The sequence below is a fragment of the Carcharodon carcharias genome, chromosome 7, assembly GCF_017639515.1.
Source record: "Carcharodon carcharias isolate sCarCar2 chromosome 7, sCarCar2.pri, whole genome shotgun sequence".
In the NCBI taxonomy this organism is placed as follows: domain Eukaryota; kingdom Metazoa; phylum Chordata; class Chondrichthyes; order Lamniformes; family Lamnidae; genus Carcharodon; species Carcharodon carcharias.
Window position 1 is genome coordinate 18,320,009 of NC_054473.1, and position 18,083 is coordinate 18,338,091.

The 18,083-nt window shown below is 39.7% G+C and overlaps 1 protein-coding gene and 1 long non-coding RNA gene across 6 annotated transcripts in view; one reads left to right on the forward strand and one right to left on the reverse strand.

The window, feature by feature from the left end:
• Positions 1–18,083, forward strand: part of LOC121280556 (RNA-binding protein 5-like) — a 40,517-nt gene that overhangs the window by 16,998 nt on the left and 5,436 nt on the right. For 2 of the 5 annotated variants that reach the window (XM_041192687.1, XM_041192686.1), the window contains exons 7-23: positions 1,477–1,557; positions 3,336–3,396; positions 3,918–3,980; positions 5,015–5,175; positions 5,932–6,029; positions 6,757–6,844; positions 7,328–7,408; positions 8,051–8,144; positions 8,961–9,034; positions 9,376–9,454; positions 9,553–9,644; positions 10,128–10,154; positions 12,600–12,764; positions 13,116–13,262; positions 14,952–15,038; positions 15,977–16,168; positions 17,438–17,512. In XM_041192687.1, the coding sequence (XP_041048621.1) occupies positions 1,477–1,557; positions 3,336–3,396; positions 3,918–3,980; positions 5,015–5,175; positions 5,932–6,029; positions 6,757–6,844; positions 7,328–7,408; positions 8,051–8,144; positions 8,961–9,034; positions 9,376–9,454; positions 9,553–9,644; positions 10,128–10,154; positions 12,600–12,764; positions 13,116–13,262; positions 14,952–15,038; positions 15,977–16,168; positions 17,438–17,512 (1,665 nt within the window). The remainder of the gene's footprint in view (positions 1–1,476; positions 1,558–3,335; positions 3,397–3,917; positions 3,981–5,014; positions 5,176–5,931; positions 6,030–6,756; positions 6,845–7,327; positions 7,409–8,050; positions 8,145–8,960; positions 9,035–9,375; positions 9,455–9,552; positions 9,645–10,127; positions 10,155–12,599; positions 12,765–13,115; positions 13,263–14,951; positions 15,039–15,976; positions 16,169–17,437; positions 17,513–18,083) is intronic. The other 3 variants (XM_041192688.1, XM_041192689.1, XM_041192690.1) reach the window with 3 other exon arrangements.
• Positions 227–17,802, reverse strand: LOC121280558. The gene is made up of 3 exons (XR_005943638.1): positions 17,723–17,802; positions 17,523–17,629; positions 227–520 (listed from the first exon to the last, which is right to left on the reverse strand). It is a non-coding gene; the product is annotated as an uncharacterized LOC121280558 (long non-coding RNA).

Below are 18,083 nucleotides of genomic sequence, written 5' to 3' on the forward strand. Positions count from 1 at the left end.
GGGCAAGGATCAAGTGTTTTCTGCTGCACAAAAAGACCCAGAGGGACCAAATATTACCCTATCCTTTCCCTCAAATACCAGTACTTCTCAATTACATTTGTAAAACAAACACGAGTTATTATATGGGTGTTTGTGCTTTTATGTGCTTTTGTGGCCATGAACCTGATAACTGCTTGCAGTAAAAAAAAACTAATAGTGGTTACTTGGTGCTCATTTTAATGGCCTGTGTCATGTGGCACCTACCCCCAAGTACATGTCTGTGAAATGCAACACTGTACCATTTAATTTGTTGTGGAGAGGCCCTTTTACATGTGGAAAAAGTTGTTGATGGACGCCTGTTTCTTGGGCCTTTCCCTCTTCCATCTGCAAAATAACTTGAGTGGTGCATAGCTTCCAATGAAATGTCCAGTAATTCGCAGTATGTGCTGACTTAGCAGGCCTAATTTTCAGGGATGTGACTTCTAGTTTCTCAGATTTCTATCTTGAGCAGGAGGAGGAAGCTGAGTCATGATGATAATTCCTATGGTTCAAGACAGTTATTGTATTTAACAAGATATCGATTTAACTGTTGCTAGACATTGCTACTGTGTCATGTAAATATTTAACAACTATAAACTTATTTACAAATTCCACTAGAGCCAGGTGGGCTGCACGATTGCTGTACATGCATTGTTAATGGTTGTCTAAGGTATCTTAAAAGAACCTCAGCTTAGTTAAACAGATCTTATTAGCTAGGATGTTTTATCAGTTTACCCATCGTTAGTTGAGTGGATGCAGTGAAGATTTGTTGGCTGCTACTGAAATGGAGCTTTATGCATGCGCTAATATTTTAGGATTAGGCTATAAATATTCTAGCTTATCACTTGACTTGAAAGATGCACTGTAATCGGCAACTTATTTGCAGGTACAGTATCTTTGTCAAGTGAAATGTCTAAGTTCTATCTTTTAAGTGAGAAGCTGAAGGTTTTTGTGGAAATGTGCACATCCTTGATTTCCTTACGTAGTAAACTGATGTATGTTTAAAAACTTGTCCCTTTGGAAGGAAGATTGTAAAACATGCCCAATATTTTGAGATTGCTAACTCAAACTTCATGATATTTTATGAGGTAATAATCTCAGGATAAAGTTTATCCTTGCAGATTAGGTGGGAAGAAAATATAGGAAGCAAGCAAAAGCCACCAAGTAATGTTTCATATAGCAAAGAAGAATCAACTGTTTATCAGTTAATCCAGACTTGCTTAGATTTGCATCTAGGTAGAAAAAAAATCATCTGTATCCTTCATCTTCCAAGAGTTGAGACCCACTTTCATCTTTGAGTTAAATCATGACTTGATACCTAGGTGACTAGATCGTCTGCATCCGGGAGACTTTTTATGTATTTGAGAGTAGTTTTCATCCCTTGTTTGGAGCCAGTGTGATCTGTGTTGACAAATTTGTGCTACATTGTGTAGGTTCTGACTTACCCCTTGTTTCCAGCAGCGTTGTCTCACCATTCTTGGAAAGTCCGTTTCGATGCATTACAGCACAAAGCCTTTTGAAGACTGGAGTTGCAACAAGGTAGTAAAAATAGAAATCTCTTATGCTTGCCTTGAATTTTTTTATCTCCTTGGTTAATACATGGAAAATCTGTATTTCATAGTGACACTGGTTTTTTGGAGCCAAGACTCTGAAACATTCAAAACCGTTAGGATGTCGTTTGATTATAGTGCACCACACATAGGTTAATGGGGCACTGGTTTGAGATCTTGATTTCAGCACTTGTCTTGGGAGACCAGAGTCATTCCCATAGGCTCTGAACAATTTGACAAAGTTTGCCTATTATCTGGAGAATATTGTGTCTCATAATACAATTTCTAAACACACATTGTCAGCCAGTGAGCATCATTGGAGGAGAAAAGTTGCTTATTTTCCTTCCTTCCTGTCCCCCAGGGTTTCAGGTGGTGCATAGTCTGTGAAGAAGAATAGATTTTACTTGGGGGTGGTGGGGATGGCAGGGGGGAAAAGTGTTGGTTGATTATAATGAGGTTTGAGTTTCTATGGGGGCCTTATTTTTAGCCATCTTCCCATTTTGTATTCCCTTGAGTGTAGAAGGCTAAGAGGAGATTGGATCGAGATGTTTAAAGGGTTTAATCGAGAAACTATTTCCTTTGGTGGGGAAATTGAGAATGAAGGAATGAACATTAGAGCTAGCCCATTTAGGAGGAAAATCAGGAAGCTTTTTTTTTTGCACAAAAGCTAGTAGAAAGCTGGAATTCTCTATCGTAAAGGCTGTGGATGTTGGGACGACTGGAACTTTTAAGACCGAGATTTTTGATTGTATGGGTATTGGACGATATGGACCCAGGACATTTAAATTGTGTTGGTACATTTCTACGTTGAGTTAATGGGATAGCCGTGCAGCTTGAGGGTCTGTATGGCCTAATCTTTCTAATTTATTTCTAGGCTTTTGTTATTTCTGAACAGCCCACAGATGTATGCACAAGATTAGTTCCTTTCTTGGATTTGGAATGTGCCTTATCAAATGGTCCAGTTGAGATTGGAAAGTGACTGGATTTTTTTTAAGCCACAGGAGCATTTTAGTGATTAACCTTGGCTAAATGTTTACACCTTCGCATGATTTCCCTGTGGGAAGATTGCAGAGAGGTGCGCCATTGAACTGTTGTTTACTCTGTTTCTCGGAGGACCAGAGCGTTAATTAGGGAGAGTTTCAAGAGATCATCTGTTCTGAGATTGGTGGAAGACAAATGCTGTTGTCTGGAACTCAAAAGTTTACTGCTACTGCATGGCACTTGTAATTGAATTATGATGGATCTTGTGCTTGTGGAGTTGAGGGATATTGATATTGGGAATATAGCATTTTCCACATTCTATCCCAGCACCTGGATTAAACACTCAATCCAGGGTTGTATACAGGGATGTAATTGAAGTTACATGATTTCCACAGTGCAGCATATTCAGTGCCATGGCAATAAACATTAATTCCAGTTTAAAGATTTTTTGTTCTTGCCATCAGTATAACACTTCAGGCTATGTCTTGAGTGATTTTATAATTTATGCCCACCAGAATGTGAGTTGAGAAACCCCTGTCCTTTGTAGCCAGAAGTTAGACTTTAAGCTTGTTTAAGGCCAGATGCAAATCCAGGCCACAGATTTAAAAACAGGCCATGTTTTAACCTATTAAAATAATCCATTCTCTATTTCACAAATTTGAAATCGATGTGCCACTCTCTTAAACATTGTGCTATTTTTAAAGACAGCTTGTGCACAAAATTATTTGAGAGGTAATAGTGTTATTTGTATATTCCAGTGCTATAAACCTTGCCCTTTTTTTGTAGTGTGGAGTAACTAACTTCAAGCGACGAGAGAGATGCTTTAAATGTGATGCTCAGAAGCCTGGTAAGTCACGTGGAGGGTTTTATGGACTGTACAGTGAGAGTTTAGCTCGGAAGCTTGCTGTGTCACATGGTGCTAGGCTGAAGGTCTACATTTTCATTACAGTTCCCATCTCAGCTGGGGTGGGGAAATCAGAGGGCAGAATCACTTATTCGCATATTTCTCACTTATGGTTGTGAATTGATGTTGATCAGTGCTGGGAATTAGGTGTCCAGGCCATAGTTTTGGTCAGCAAAAATGAAGAGAACAAATGATCAGAGTCTAGTTTTCTCAATTTGATGAATGCTGCAAGATTCTCTGGCCATCCACTGAAATTTGAGTATTTGTTACCATTTCAGTTACAATTTTTGGAATTGTAGATCATTTAATTGCAGGCAAACAAAAAAATTAACTATCCCTTTTTGCACATGAAAGGGTACCTCAGTCCTCAAATGGGCTAGTGTTTGCTATTGGATCTTGTATTCTCCCTCCACCCCTCAGTTTCATAAGTTTTGTGATGAGTTGTATTTCTCAATTTCTTCCAGAAACTGAAGAAGATCAAGTTCGTGTGCAAGGTGAACCATTTATGTCTGACTACGCAAATGACAGTAAGTTTTTCTGAGTTCTGAAAACCCATTGATTCCTTTGTGTTAGTACTTTGTAGTTATCTTTTATTATTTGAAAAACTTTATTTCTCCCTGAGATGTACCTAACACGTCTCATTGATCTGATAGTATCTGATCCAGCTTTGGTTTGGTAGTTTGGAAAAGGGTTTTAAATCCCAGTATCATTTTGAGTGTGCATGTTGAATTGTGCAAGATTTCAAACTCTAGTCTTTGGAGTATGTTCTATATATTTGGTCAATTCACACCAGGACTTTGCTCAGAAATTGTAAATTTTCATTTTTAATGAAAATGAATATCAGCCCCAGTCAAAAAACATGTAAGTCAATTAGAACTATGAACGGAGCTCTTGTTTCTGTGAATTGGCCTTGGGACATTTCTCTGTTAAAGATACAATGTAAATGCAGGTTGCTGCTGTTAAAACCAAGATTTAAATGTGCTTGGCATTGAGTGCATCTCAACATTGAATTATGCATCAACTATGGACTGCAGTTAGAGAATCAAATGAAAGCTATGATATAGAACAAATTAGAAGCAATAAATATTAAAACCTTGTACAGTTGAGTACTTTTTTTAAAATGAAAACATTAACCTTTTAGTTTTGTTTGCTCAAGCTGAGGTGTGTGTGATGTTTTCCACTTCAGCCATCTGCTGTCTCTATTGAACAATGGCTCCTGATGTTAGAGAGAGTAGAGTTGTTGCTGCACTGTGGAAATCTTGTAACTTCACTCCATCCTTGGCAGAATATCTTTTACTGCGCTAGATTGACATTTTCATTTCTCCTTCTGCCATTTGAGCCTCAATGTCAAGTAATGGGAAGTTTTGGGTTCTGGGCCTATTCTTAACTGGCTGCCACCCTGTTTTTTCATCATGTTTAGAGCCCTTTGTTGGTTTTATTTGTTCACCATTATGCTGCCGAAAATCAATTTTAAACTTAAATTATAGGCATGTTGCAACATTGACTTTGCATTTAAAAGCTGCCACTGTATTCTAATTAAAATCATTTTATTTGTCAACAGCCATTATTTTAAGGAACATAGGTCCACATACACCAATGGAGTCTATCCTGAGTGCATTGGCTCCATATGCTGTGCTGTCTGCTGCAAATGTCAGGTTGATCAAGGACAAACAGACACAATTAAACAGGGGATTTGCCTTTGTTCAGCTGGATTCGTCTTTTGTAAGTTTTTGTTTTTCCTTTTATGTGATGATTAATAGCCTAATGTGATTCTGTTTCCATGGGATAATTTTAAATTGCGGCAATTAATGCTCTTAAAAAGCACTGTAATCAACTCTGCTTTATGATATACCTACCTCTGACCAAGCTTTTAGTTATCTGACCTAATGTGGTTCAGTGTCATATTTTATAATACTCCTGTGATGCATGATGGGACATTTTAATGCATTAATGGCGCTATAAGTTATCTTTGAGATGATCATGATCATTTATGACTGACCTATAAATATGGTGTTGCTGTAACTAGTTGAGTAGGGGAGTTTTGGAGAGCACAAGGCTTCTGAAAGGCTTTGGGAACATGTTTGTGGATGATGTGCTCATTGAGAATGCAGTAAGTTTTTTTTTGATAGGTTCCTTGGAAATTCGAGCCCCCTTCAGGGTTTGTGTGTAACAGACATGTTCCCTGATTAAGTGCAAAATGCAATACTTCATCTGTTATCTACCTTTTCTTTGGAATCTTGCCTCAGCATTGACAAGAACCATTGAGTTTACTATTGGAGTGAATCAAAATATTACGGTAGAATATTTAGTAGGTTAACATGCTCCACCCTGCTTAATGGGCGAGTTGTCTGTCACTCCCTCAATTCTTGTGAGCTGTTTTTCAGGAGCCATATACTCTCTAATGATGAGCCTGGAAATATTTTAAAAGGCTGCCACAGTATGCATTCTTTAAAACTGTAACTTTTTTTCCCTTTACAGGAAGCTTCTCATCTTATTCAGATACTGCTTGCGTTACAGCCTCCATTAAACATTGATGGTCGGACCATTAATGTTGATTTTGCCAAATCTTTAAAGAAGTAGGTTTTCTCCAAATGTAAACACGTTTTAAATTTGGCTGGACTACTGTGATCAATATACCTGCTGGGCTTTAAAACATAATCTTGCATTTTGATGCTTCTTTTAAAATCATGCAGTCCTAGGCATCATACCTAGTTGATTGGTATGTGATGGGCTACTCCAATCCACAACAATGCCACTTTGAACTGACTGGTTGCATTAAAGTGACGCAAGGACAACTCTTAATTTTATTTTTCCCTTTCCCATGTTGTTTTGTAATCAATGATTGAATTGTTACTCTATGTACGTTACATAGCAAGTACAACGTTTATAATGGATCAATTCTCGTTGGCACCAGGCCAAAACAGTGTGGCTACAGTGGAGACTCAGCCAACGGGCGAATATTACATCCCCATTTAGTGATGCCACAGAATGCTGCAGTGTGCTGTCTTCCTTGCTTTGATTACATCTATCCACTACCCTAGTATTAACAGTTATTTCCTCCGTGGCGATGATTGTGTCATTTTTTCAATTCATGATATAGTAAAGATTTTTGACTGAGAGCTACAAATTTCCAGGCTAATGAGTTTTAGAATGTAGAAGGATGTAAGCGTCACTGTTGCACCTTGAGAAATTAGCTGTGAGCATTGTCGCACAGGCTTTTCTATCTTTTTAAGTTAAATGTGAATTAATTGCTGCTGTATTCATTCTGAAACCTTCAACAATCCACAATTAACTTTATTTTAGGGACCATATCCTTTCTGATGGTAATAAGATCAGTTCGTCAACTGTTGCAATCACAGCTATAGCTGCAGCCCAATGGTCGTCAAGCCAGGTAACAACTCCTTTTTATGTGGTTCCCCTGTGTGTATCTGTACTGCTTGTTTAGTAATTTAGTATGGCGACAGCAGCTCGTATTTTTAGTTTGATCTACACTAGCTCATTTAAGTCTGCGCCCTTGATCTGATCATAATATTTATGCCTTACGTAATGTGGATTGAATTTTCCTTCGTTTGTCATAAGTGTGGACTGGTGTAAAGAACTATAGGCTGCTCAGACCACTATCTTTTCCAGCTTCACCTGCTTTTTTCCTGAGTTTTGACCCCAAATAGACTTGTAGTTCCAAGGGCACAGTGCCCTTCTTGCTCACGTGGTTCTCCATGTGTGACCATCACCATTGGATACCATCAGGCCATTCGTTTGTGGTTTGCTTCAGCTTCACTTAATCCACTTGTCATCTGAATACCTATAAATGACTGGATGGTGGGAGCGAATTATTGATCCTTTTTTTTCACCCAAACATTTTTAATTGTTGCAGGTGCAGCAAGGGTCAGAAGATGGAAACATTGACTACAGCTACTTCCAACCTGGACAGGATGGCTATAATCAATATGATCAAGTATGTGCCAGAAAGGAGGAAGTATTGAAGTGTCTAATTCTAGGCATTTTGTGACTAATGTAAAATTTATGTATGCCTTCAGTAGTGAGACACTATCAAAAAGGCATAATAATTATATCCCTTTGACAGTGAAAGATATCACTTTTGATTATTTAGGTTCCATGCCTATTTGTGCAGAATTTTAGATCTTGTATTTCAAAATGCTTCATGTGCAATGGACAAATATTTTGGGGTGGCACGATTTTCATTTTCCCTTGGTGTGACCACACTGGTACTGAGGACTGCAGTCATGTTCGAGGATCATGATGAAAACTACCAATTGTTTGAGTAAATTACAAGAATTCTGTGAAAATATACATGTTCTTTGTATAGATTTTCCTGATTCTACATAATCTTTGTCGCTGCACATTTATCACGTTGCAAAAACATTTGATTTAACGGTTTGACATTTCTAAACATAGTTTGTTATTGAATGGGACAAATTGAGAAGTACCAAGAGAGTTGAAATTTCAGTGAACCCCAGCCACTGGATGTTTTTCTGCGAAAAAGGTGCACTGTAAATGCAAGTTGCCGCACTACTAGGTGAGATTAATATTGTTCAAAGCAAAAGCTGTGACGTTTTTACTTTTGTATCTGTTTCAGATGTCATATGCACAAGATTATGGACAGCAAAGTGGCTCTACAGATTCTACCCAACCAGGATTGGCAGTCTACCAGGCTCCAGCAGTAATCTCAGGTGGAACTTCTGTTTATCTGTAGGATATTTTATTAATACCTTTTGGTTTACCCTGTGGTCTCGAACTGTGCTGACCAATGCCAGAGAAGCATGGAGCAACTCTTGCTCCCAATTTCCTTTGTTCCTTTTGAGAAATTGCCTGGCCTCCACCTAATGTTTCTCCACACTGAAATTGGGCAACAGTTTGGTGTGATATGGATATGACTTTGAAGCTTACCACTTTGGAGCACCGATGTTCCTCCTACAATGTACTGTCCCATCCACAAAAGTTATTGTTACAGAGTGGAATAAATGTTGTTGTCCAGCCTTTGAAACACTTTGTTTCACATTTACTATTCCTCTTGCCCTTTTTCTCACTAGACCATCTTGCAATTTATTCTTCGTTCAATGCATTATCAATTTTTTTGTTCCACCTTCTGTCTGCATGCAGTATTTCTTGCTGACTTTATTTTTTTAATTATCGGATTGCCATTCATTCAATTCCATTATCTTTCTCTCCCACTGGAAAGTTTTGTTTCTGGCTAACAGAGACCCTGCTTCAGGACAGAGTGCTTCTATAATAAGTTACAAAGCTGTTTGCTGCTCACTGAGCCTATGGGTAAACTCTACCTCCATTAGAATTAAGTTGTCTTATCCTGGTTAGGGAAGGGGGCCTTGCACCACTAAAATAAATTTGGTCATGTGGGACGTTGACTAGATTAAGCATTTCTGATTCAATATGCTAATAAGTGTTTGACCCATTGTTGATGCATATGGACAATACTTAGAAACAAATTGAGGAGCTAGGTGATGAGTTCATTTTTTCCTTCTTGCCAGCCCCTCCTACAGTTGCTAAACCTGCAACAATTTCCCAGGATGGTCAGCCCTACCAGCCGCAGAATCAACCTGAGGTCTGTTGGAAGTTTTCTGTATTCTCATGTTTAATGGATTTTTAAAGTCACTGTACATCAGTTAATAGAAAAGTACTCTTCAGTTTCCTGCAATCCCAAAAGTGATTTACTGATTTCATTTGGACTGTCCAGAAAATATACTTGTTTTTAATGTGTGTGCTTTCAATTTTCCTTCTCTCCAGACTTCCTTGGCCAAATGTTACCTGGTTACTACTTTTTATGCATGATAGCATGGATGGAAATTTGGCTGTTGTACTAACTGTTCACATTGTGGACAGTGTTAATAGTATTGATTCTGTAATTTTCTTAATACTTTTAAAACAAGGTTAAATGTTTTTCAGGCACTGCAAGCAAGCCAGCCTCAGAGTACAGATACCACTCCACCAAATGGTTCTTCAGATTCTAAGGATTCAAGTTATCGTGAGTACTTTGCCCAGATTGATGCCTTTTATTAAGGACTTTAGGTTTATTGAAGTACTCTTATTTAGCTGCTGAGTCATATTATTTATCCATTCCAGCTGTACCAGATGTGTCCACTTATCAATATGATGAATCATCTGGATTTTACTATGATGCCCAGACTGGATTCTACTATGATCCAAATTCCCAGGTACATACACCTATTTTCGCAAAGCAGCAATCAATGCAAGAACTGTTTTGATTCACTACAGCATTGAGACAACTTCTAAAGATTGGACTGTCTTGAGTGCCACAAAGGCTCAATGGGTGAAACCAAACATTTAAATAAATTAACAGTGGCATGCTTCTGAATGTTGAGATTTTTAAAAAATCTTTGCTTTGCTTCCAATAAATTGACAACTTCATCTCAATGAAGCAAACATTTTGATTTTGTGGGGCTTAAGAATTTTAGGGTCCCATAACTAGCCATAATCAGCTCAAACTATGACAGTGAAACAAGTCTTAGTTACAATAGTGCTTATTATCAGCAATACCACACACTAACATAATGTTGTTTGTCTGGACATTTTTCCTCATTCTTTTTAAGCTTTTGACATAACTTACTCTAACTTCCATAGCTTTTCCTCCACAAGCCTAATCTTGTAATTTGCTTGTTTGTCCCTTTGGTCCCCAGATGCATTCTTCAGATGAAGTCCTCAAAGTAAGACCCGCTGGTTAGGTTTACAGGTTATTTTCCAGTTTGAGCTAATTGATAGTTATGTCACATGTAATTATGTCAACTTTAGCATTATTTAAACAGCACTTACAACTAGTTTGTTTAGAATAAAGTTTGGTAATCAGTGGAACATTTTGGTATCTAAAATATGGGTTTGATATTTTGAATGTTGAGACAATAGGTTCAATAGCTGAATTATAAAATATTTGAGATTTCAGTCATGTGATGTTAAGCTGCTTTTTATTCATTCTTTTTTGGAATGTGAGTTGCTGGGAAGGTCAGAATTTATAGGGTCGTGGACGGTTACAGCACAGAAGGAGGCCATTCGGCCCATCATGTCTGCGTCGGTCCATCATGTCTGCGCCGGCCAACGAAGATCTGGCTAACTAATCCCATTTTCCAGCACTTGGCCCATAGCCCTGGAGGCTATGGCAACGCAAGTGAATATCTAAATTCTCCTTAAATGCTACGAGAGTTTATGACTCAACCACCCTTTCAGACAGTGGGTTCCAGACTCCCACCACCCTCTGGGTGAAAACATTTCTCCTCAACTCCCCTCTTAAATTTAAGGTAAGAGGCTATGCCCCCGGTTATTGACCCCTCTACTAATGGAAAAAGTGCCTTCCTGTCCACTCTATCTGTGCCCCTCGTAATCTTATCTCCTCCCCCACCCCATCCCCTCCCACCAAAATCAGGTCCCCTCTCAACCTTTGCTGCTCCAAGGAAAACTGCCCCAGCCTATCCAATCTTTCCTCATAGCTCAGACCCTCCAGCCCAGGCAACATCCTGGTAAATCTCCTCTGCACTCTCTCCAGTGCAATCACATCCTTCCTATAATGTAGTGAAAGAACTGCACGCAGTACTCCAGTTGTTGCCCTTGAATTGCTGCAGCCCATTTGGTATAAGTTACACCCACAATGCTGTTAGGGAGTTCCAGGGAATTGAACAAACAGCAATTATAGTTCCAAGTCAGGATGGTGTGTAGCTTGGAGGGGATCCTGCTTGTGGTGGTGTTCCCATGCATCTACTGCTCTCGACCTCGGAAGTGCTGTTGGAGGAGACTTGATGAGTTGCTGCAGTGCATCCTGTAGATGGTGCACACTGCCACAGTAAGTCTGTGGTGGATGGGTGCCAATTAGTGGGTTGCTTTGTCCTGAGTGATAACCAGCTTTGAGTGGGCTTGGCCTAAATAGCCAAGTGGTTATGGTACTGGGTTTGTAACCCCAAGATCAAGAGTTCAAATCTCACAATAGCAAACTATGAAACAATGTTGGCTAAAGGCAGACAGGAAGGGGGGATACTTCCTTTGGGTGTTCCCTGTGCCCATTGTGCCAAATGGTACCCGCCTCCCCCTTGCCTCTAAAACCCAACCAGCTTTGAGTGTGTTGTTGGAGCTGCACTCATCCAGGCAATTGGAGAGTATCCCATCACACACCTGACTTGTGCCTTGTAGATGGCGGACAGGCTTTGGGAAATCAGATGGTGAGTTCCTCACTGCAGAATTCCCAGCCTGTGACCTGTTCTTGTATTCACAGTATTTGTATGGCTGGTCCAGTTCAGTTTCTGGTCAATGATAACCCCTAGGATCTTGATGCTGGAAGGTTCAGCAGTGTCATTGATTTCAAGGATAGGTGGTTAGATTCTCTTGTAGGTGATGGTCATTGCCTGGCACTTGTTTGGTGTACATGTTTCTTGCCGCTTATCAGCCTAAGTCTGAATGTTCTCCGGGTCTTGCTGCATGTGGGCACAATCAACAGGTGTAAGGACTTTAAAAACGTTTCTTTTTGCTAAGTGCATGGCACACAAACGCGTGCTCCACGAATGGATAGTAAATAGTAAGCAATTATAATTTGTTTACTTCAACTGAGATGCCATCCAAATGCCAGACATGGACCTCCAGGAAAGAGAGTGAATCCAAGGAACTGTTGATGTCCCTTGGATACATTCTGGTGCTGTTTCTGAGGTCTGCAAAGTAGTTGGCCCTTGCTGTTGCACATGGTTGTTTTATGGTGGAGGGAAACAGTTTCAAAGGGGATATCTTCAATTTAAAATAAATAACATTGCCAAAACCTTGGTGTCTAATGAAAAGCCATGCACCACTCGGGGATACAACTTATGGATGCATTGGGACAAAGCTGAGAATCTAGGCTAAGATGGGAGAAGCAAGCTAAAAATGAATTGACTACTGGGGCCATTCAGCTGGTGTAAACTTTCCCCCTTATATAAAATCCATGTTGAGTGACACTACCTCTCTGAATTGGTAAGTGTTCAGCTCAAACTGATTCTATGTATACTTGAGCCACAGATCTTGGTTACATGTTTGGATTTAAATAAGTTGGTGAACAAGTTTTTTTAAAAAGCAAGTTAAATGATAAATGTTACACAGTCATTGTAGGGCAGTAATGTATTCCTAAAATATTTTTGTTCCAGTACTATTACAATCCACAGACTCAGCAGTACATGTATTGGGATGGAGAGAAACAAACCTATTTGCCTGCTCCAGATCAAGCTGCACAGCAAAATAAAACCACTGGGACTAAAAGCAAAGAGGGAAAAGAGAAGAAGGAAAAGCCAAAGAGCAGGACAGCGCAACAGGTGAGAATTTTGTGGTCAACTTATGAACTCCAGTGGATTTGCTTCCCTCTCCCCTGATTATTAATCATTGTCGCTGCAACACATATTTGCTGTTGGACAACGGGAATGTTACTGGAATCTATTGGAAAATAAATGAGTAATTATCAGAATTCACTTTGGTTGCCTCCTTGTGGGGAATTCCTTGTCCTCTACCTAGTGTTAAAATTCGTTGAGAAATTCTGTGCATGCTAGTTCAACATTTTAAAAACCTGCCCTTTGGCAGTGATAGTGTGCTACCCTTTGACAGGTGTGTGGAAGCTAAAGATGGCACGGCACGTTAGTGAACAGTTTTTTTTTTCCTTTCACCTATAGATTGCCAAAGACATGGAGCGATGGGCTAAGAGTCTGAACAAACAGAAAGATAATGTCAAAACTGCCTTGCAGATGATTGCATCTAAAGAAGAGGAGAGGAGAGAATCTGCAGCAGCCGATGCAGGGTTTGCTTTGTTTGAGAAAAGGGTAAGATAGTGGAATTTAAAAGTTGAAAGCATTTTCTTTTGCTGCAGGGATGGAGTGAGGGAGGTTGCCTGGATAACTTGTGGGATGTGCTGCAAATTGAGTGCTAGAGTAATTTAATACTGAACTAAAAGGGAATGTGGGAAGAGCTGAAGATAGATAAGGAAAGTAAAGAGGGTGAATGAGCATGGATTCTTAAAAAAAAAACAAGCTTTCTACAAATGTAATAAAAAAAAGAAAATTAAGAGGTGGGACCCCTGAGAGAAGAGTCAGAGGATAAACTGAAACCTCAGTACTTGCATCTGTGTTTACAAAAGGAAAACCTATTCTGGGGGTAAATCCTGAATTTGTTAAAATTGAGATGAAAAATGTCACAAATAGAAAGATGATATGAAATGAAAGAAGACAAAGTGCTCTGGTCTAATGGGATGTATATGAAAATGGGGAAGAAATAGCGGAGGCACTGGAAATTGTATTTCGGGGCTGTATTTTCAAAGACACTCTGCTAACCTGGGTAATTACAGGCCAATTAGTTTAAAGATTACATTTCCCCAACCATAGATGTTAAAGATGAAGTTGCTGTATAAGCAGATGAAAGGAAGCAGCAGCCAACACTCATTTCAGAAAGGGTGGTTGTGCTCGAGAAGCCTTGATAGTTCTTTGAAGAGCTAATAGACATGGTGGATGGGGGTAATCAGTAGGTGTCTACATTGACTTTCAGAAAGTCTTTAACAAGGTAACACAGGAGAATGTGTTATGAAATTAAGGGTGGCAAGGTTTACAGTGTGCAGGTGGGTAGCAGTCCCATTGCTCTTGTCTGGTTCTGCTGTTCACTGTGTGCATCAGATTTGTGGATGATAAATAGGAGGCATAATTACTAATACTGAGGACTAAAGAAGCATTAAGGAGACATTGATAAGATGTTGGAATGGACAAAGGAGTGATACATGTTGTTCAGTGCACTAAATGTGAGATGGTACTGTTCCCATTTTTTATTGGCAAGACTGGATGATGAGGAAAGGCAGAGGGTTTTGGGGCTTCAGATTTACAAATCATTGGAAGCAGTACTTCATGTAGGTATTACAATAAGGTAATAGAATTCTTGCTTTACGGCAAGGCATATAAAATTCAAGATACAATAGTGAATCTATAAAATTTTTCTGCAGCCACAGTTTTGAATACCATACACTCTTTTGGACTTCATACTATAGGAAGGATGTTGAGACAATGGAGAGGAAGCAATACGGATTCACTAAGATGCTGCCTGTCCTGAGAGCTTGTAAAGAAAAAACTTGCAATGGGCTGTCTTTGCTAGAGCAGAAGACCTTACATGATTTGATGGATTAAAATTATAAAGATATGTGACCAGATAGAACCACGCTGTCTGTGGTTGAGGGACCTAGGATGAGGGAACATAAATGTAAGATTAAATGTGAAAGATTCAGGACAGAGTGGGAGAAACACTCCATTTGTGATGTTATTGCTGTGTAATTCTTAGTCCACTGAGGGCCCCTAGTGGCTGATGTGATGCACTTCATTGCTATAGAACTTGCTGCAAAGTGCCTGAAACTTTGTTGCATAGCCTGATTCTGTTTTAGAATTTCCGTTGCTCCTGTCTTCAATCCCCTCTCTCTCATCAAATATCCTTCAAAGCTGCAATAGGTTAATGGGCATTATACTCGTCTGTTACAGGGGATGATGGAACGGCAGCCAATGGTACTAGAACCTTTCAGTGGTTTAGTGGAACACCTACGCGATGATGACGAAAGTCCATTAAAGGTCTGAATGTCTTTCTTTCATGTCTCAGTTTTGTTGTTTTCTCCTTTTTAATCCATCGAGTTTCCATTTATCTCAGCTACCTGAGGTGACTGGCTGAAGTCCATTTCACAGCCCTTCACTGTTGCAAGTTATACATACCTTTAGGACAGGGTAATGCCTCTTGATTTTTTAATTCTTTCTGTGATAGTGGTCATGGAAAGGTACCAGAAATCCAAACAGCATTTGAGGGCCAACCATGCACCAGTCTGATGCATTTGAAGTCAGCTGAAATTTGAATTTGAGCCAGGAGGTAGAAATGGAAATGAAATTGTATAAAGCAGCAGCTTGAAAGAACATTATTTTTCCTTTGTATACTGCAGCATGCCGCAGTAATATCTGCCATTTTGCTGAGTGCTGAGATTTCCCTATCCCGTAACCTCCACATGAGCTGTCAAAACCGATTGCGCTTTCTCAGGTTGCATGTGAGAGTATTCGAAAGCATAATGAAATTAGATGACAAAGGATTCAAGAGCTATTTTTTTTTAAGTCCAGGTGGATTTGATTAAAAAATGATCACTCTGGTTTATGCAGTTGAGAGCTTTGAGTGATCTTTGGAGCAGCTTCTGTTGTATCAGATTTAGTGGACACTGGAATTGAAACTGATGCTTCAATTATTCGACAGACATTTTCTTAAAGCTTTGAGTGAGAAATTGAATATTGTTTCTTATCATTGTTTATATTTCATTGCCCTTCTCTTGATGCAAATTATCAATACCTCTGTAATGTTCTTGTCTTCATTTCTATTTCTGGTATACTTCACTAATACACAAGACCGTCATTTGGGGGCACTTGATCATCTTGACAGTTTTCACTATCCACTGAATAATTAAGGTTTCACTGAAAAGGTCACAGTGTGAAATATACATCTTTTAAACTGAACCTTGGTATCTATTTTGTAGAGAAAGTCAAGTCCACTGCAGGGACTTGTAGCATCATACAGTGGAGAGAGTGATGAAGAAGAGCAAGAGACAGTTCAAGACCTGGAAGAAAGGCTGACAGATTGGAACAAAATAGCTTGTCTGCTGTGCAGAAGGCAATTTCCCAACAAAGAGGCACTTACCCGGCATCAACAACTCTCTGACCTGCACAGGGTAATGTGGGAAGAACTAATAGGGCAGAATCTTCTGTTTGGCGAGTGGAGAGTGGGTGGGGCCGGCTCGCTGATGCGGGGTGACGTCGGTCATGGGTCCTGATGTTACCTCGCGTCATTTAGATTTTCAGTTCAGCAGGCACGCAGCTGAATCGGCTGCGCGCCTGCTGAACTGTCAAAGGCCTATTAAGGCCATTAAAGAAGTAATTAACATGATTAATTGACCTGCCCATCCAACCTTAAGGTTGGCGGGCAGGCCGGGAGCCCAGGCGGGCTTAAAACCTCATCCACGGGTGGGATGAAGGTATTAAAAGTTTTATAAAATGTTTAAGTAAAAGAAATTGACATGTCCCAGCTCATCTGACAGTGACACATGAGCGAACATGTCGGTAATTTTTTCCCCCGTCTTTATTGAAATTTTCAAACCTGAGCCGATCTCCCTGAGGCAGCCTTTGCCTCAGGGAGATCTGTGGGCTCTTTCACGCGAAAGAGTGCACTCCCGGCTCAGGGAATCCCGCCCCCACCTTCACAGGGAGCACAGCACTTCCTGGCAGATGTCTAAGGCCTGCCCATGTAAAATGGCAACACACCCCCAATCGGGGGCGCCGATCGGGAACCCACCTGCTCCTGCACAACCCCCTCAGACGGGGGAAAGATCCTGCCCATAATATTTGTAAAATCATGTGTAAATGTGTGTCCATGCTACAAAACATAAAGCAATAATACTTCAGTTGGCTGAATTGTCATCTCAGTCTATGTTGTGCCACCTTGATATTGAGTCTATTACAATAATTTTACATGAGAGTTAGCCTGTTATGGCCCTTTGGTCTATGATGAGAAAACATGCACCACTCTGACACATATGTGAAAAGATGCACCAAAATGAATCTGAGACCAAAGGGTAAAGGAAAACTATTATATTTTTTGAGAGAATCCTGGAATGAATAGTTTGTCTTCAATTTTAAATTTTGCAATGGTACAAACCCATAGACTTAAACTCTACATAGAATGACAGCTGCTGACGAAACCACTTGCTCCTGTATGTACCCTGCAGCCATTAGTAAATTTACAAAGCTTTTGAAATCAAATCCAGTTCACGCTGCTGGGAGGTCTGTTTTTTGCTGCTAGTTCTAGCAAATATAATTGACTTTAGACTTGCTTGTCACATCTGGTGAGAATGGTGTGTAAGGTCTTAAAGGAGAACAATGGTCTTCATATTGCAGCCAATTATTAAATGGCTTAGCCATAACTATGCTTTTTATATTTACAGCAAAATTTAGAGATCCGTCGAAGGTCAAGAATGTCTGATCGAGAACTCGAAGCATTAGAAAAAACAGAAAACGAAGTAAGTTCACCTGTAATCAAAGCAACAAGTGCAAAGAGCTTGTGATAGATGATGCAGGTGCCTTCTATTTCTCATCTACGGTCCTCTTCAGCGACACGTTAGGTTCGACGTGAAAATCTAAATGACGTGAGCAGGAAGGGTGATAATTTAAACAACACTTTTTCCTCTCACCACCCAGTGTAAACAGAAAGGTGTTTTTAATTTGTTTACCTCTTTGTAAGCTGCAGTTTATTTCCCAGTCCATCGGTTTTGGCGTGATCCAATTTTCTTTTAATAGCCCCACAGCAAACTAAAGATAGGATGAACTCAAAGGGTTAGTTTATTTGCATACACTCAAAACACAAAAGGAGAGTTGCAGTCACACTCAGACACTAAAGAGAGGGATAGAGAAAAAGATTTACAGTGCAGAGACCACAGAAAATAAATATTGTTTTATATGGGTTCCAGAGTCCAGAATCAAAGTCCAATGAGATATTCCTTCATTGTGGTCAGTGGGTTGAAAACTGATGCTGTATAATTCACTTTTTCCGGTGGTGTTGACGTCACACGACGAGATAGGCATGCAGAGATG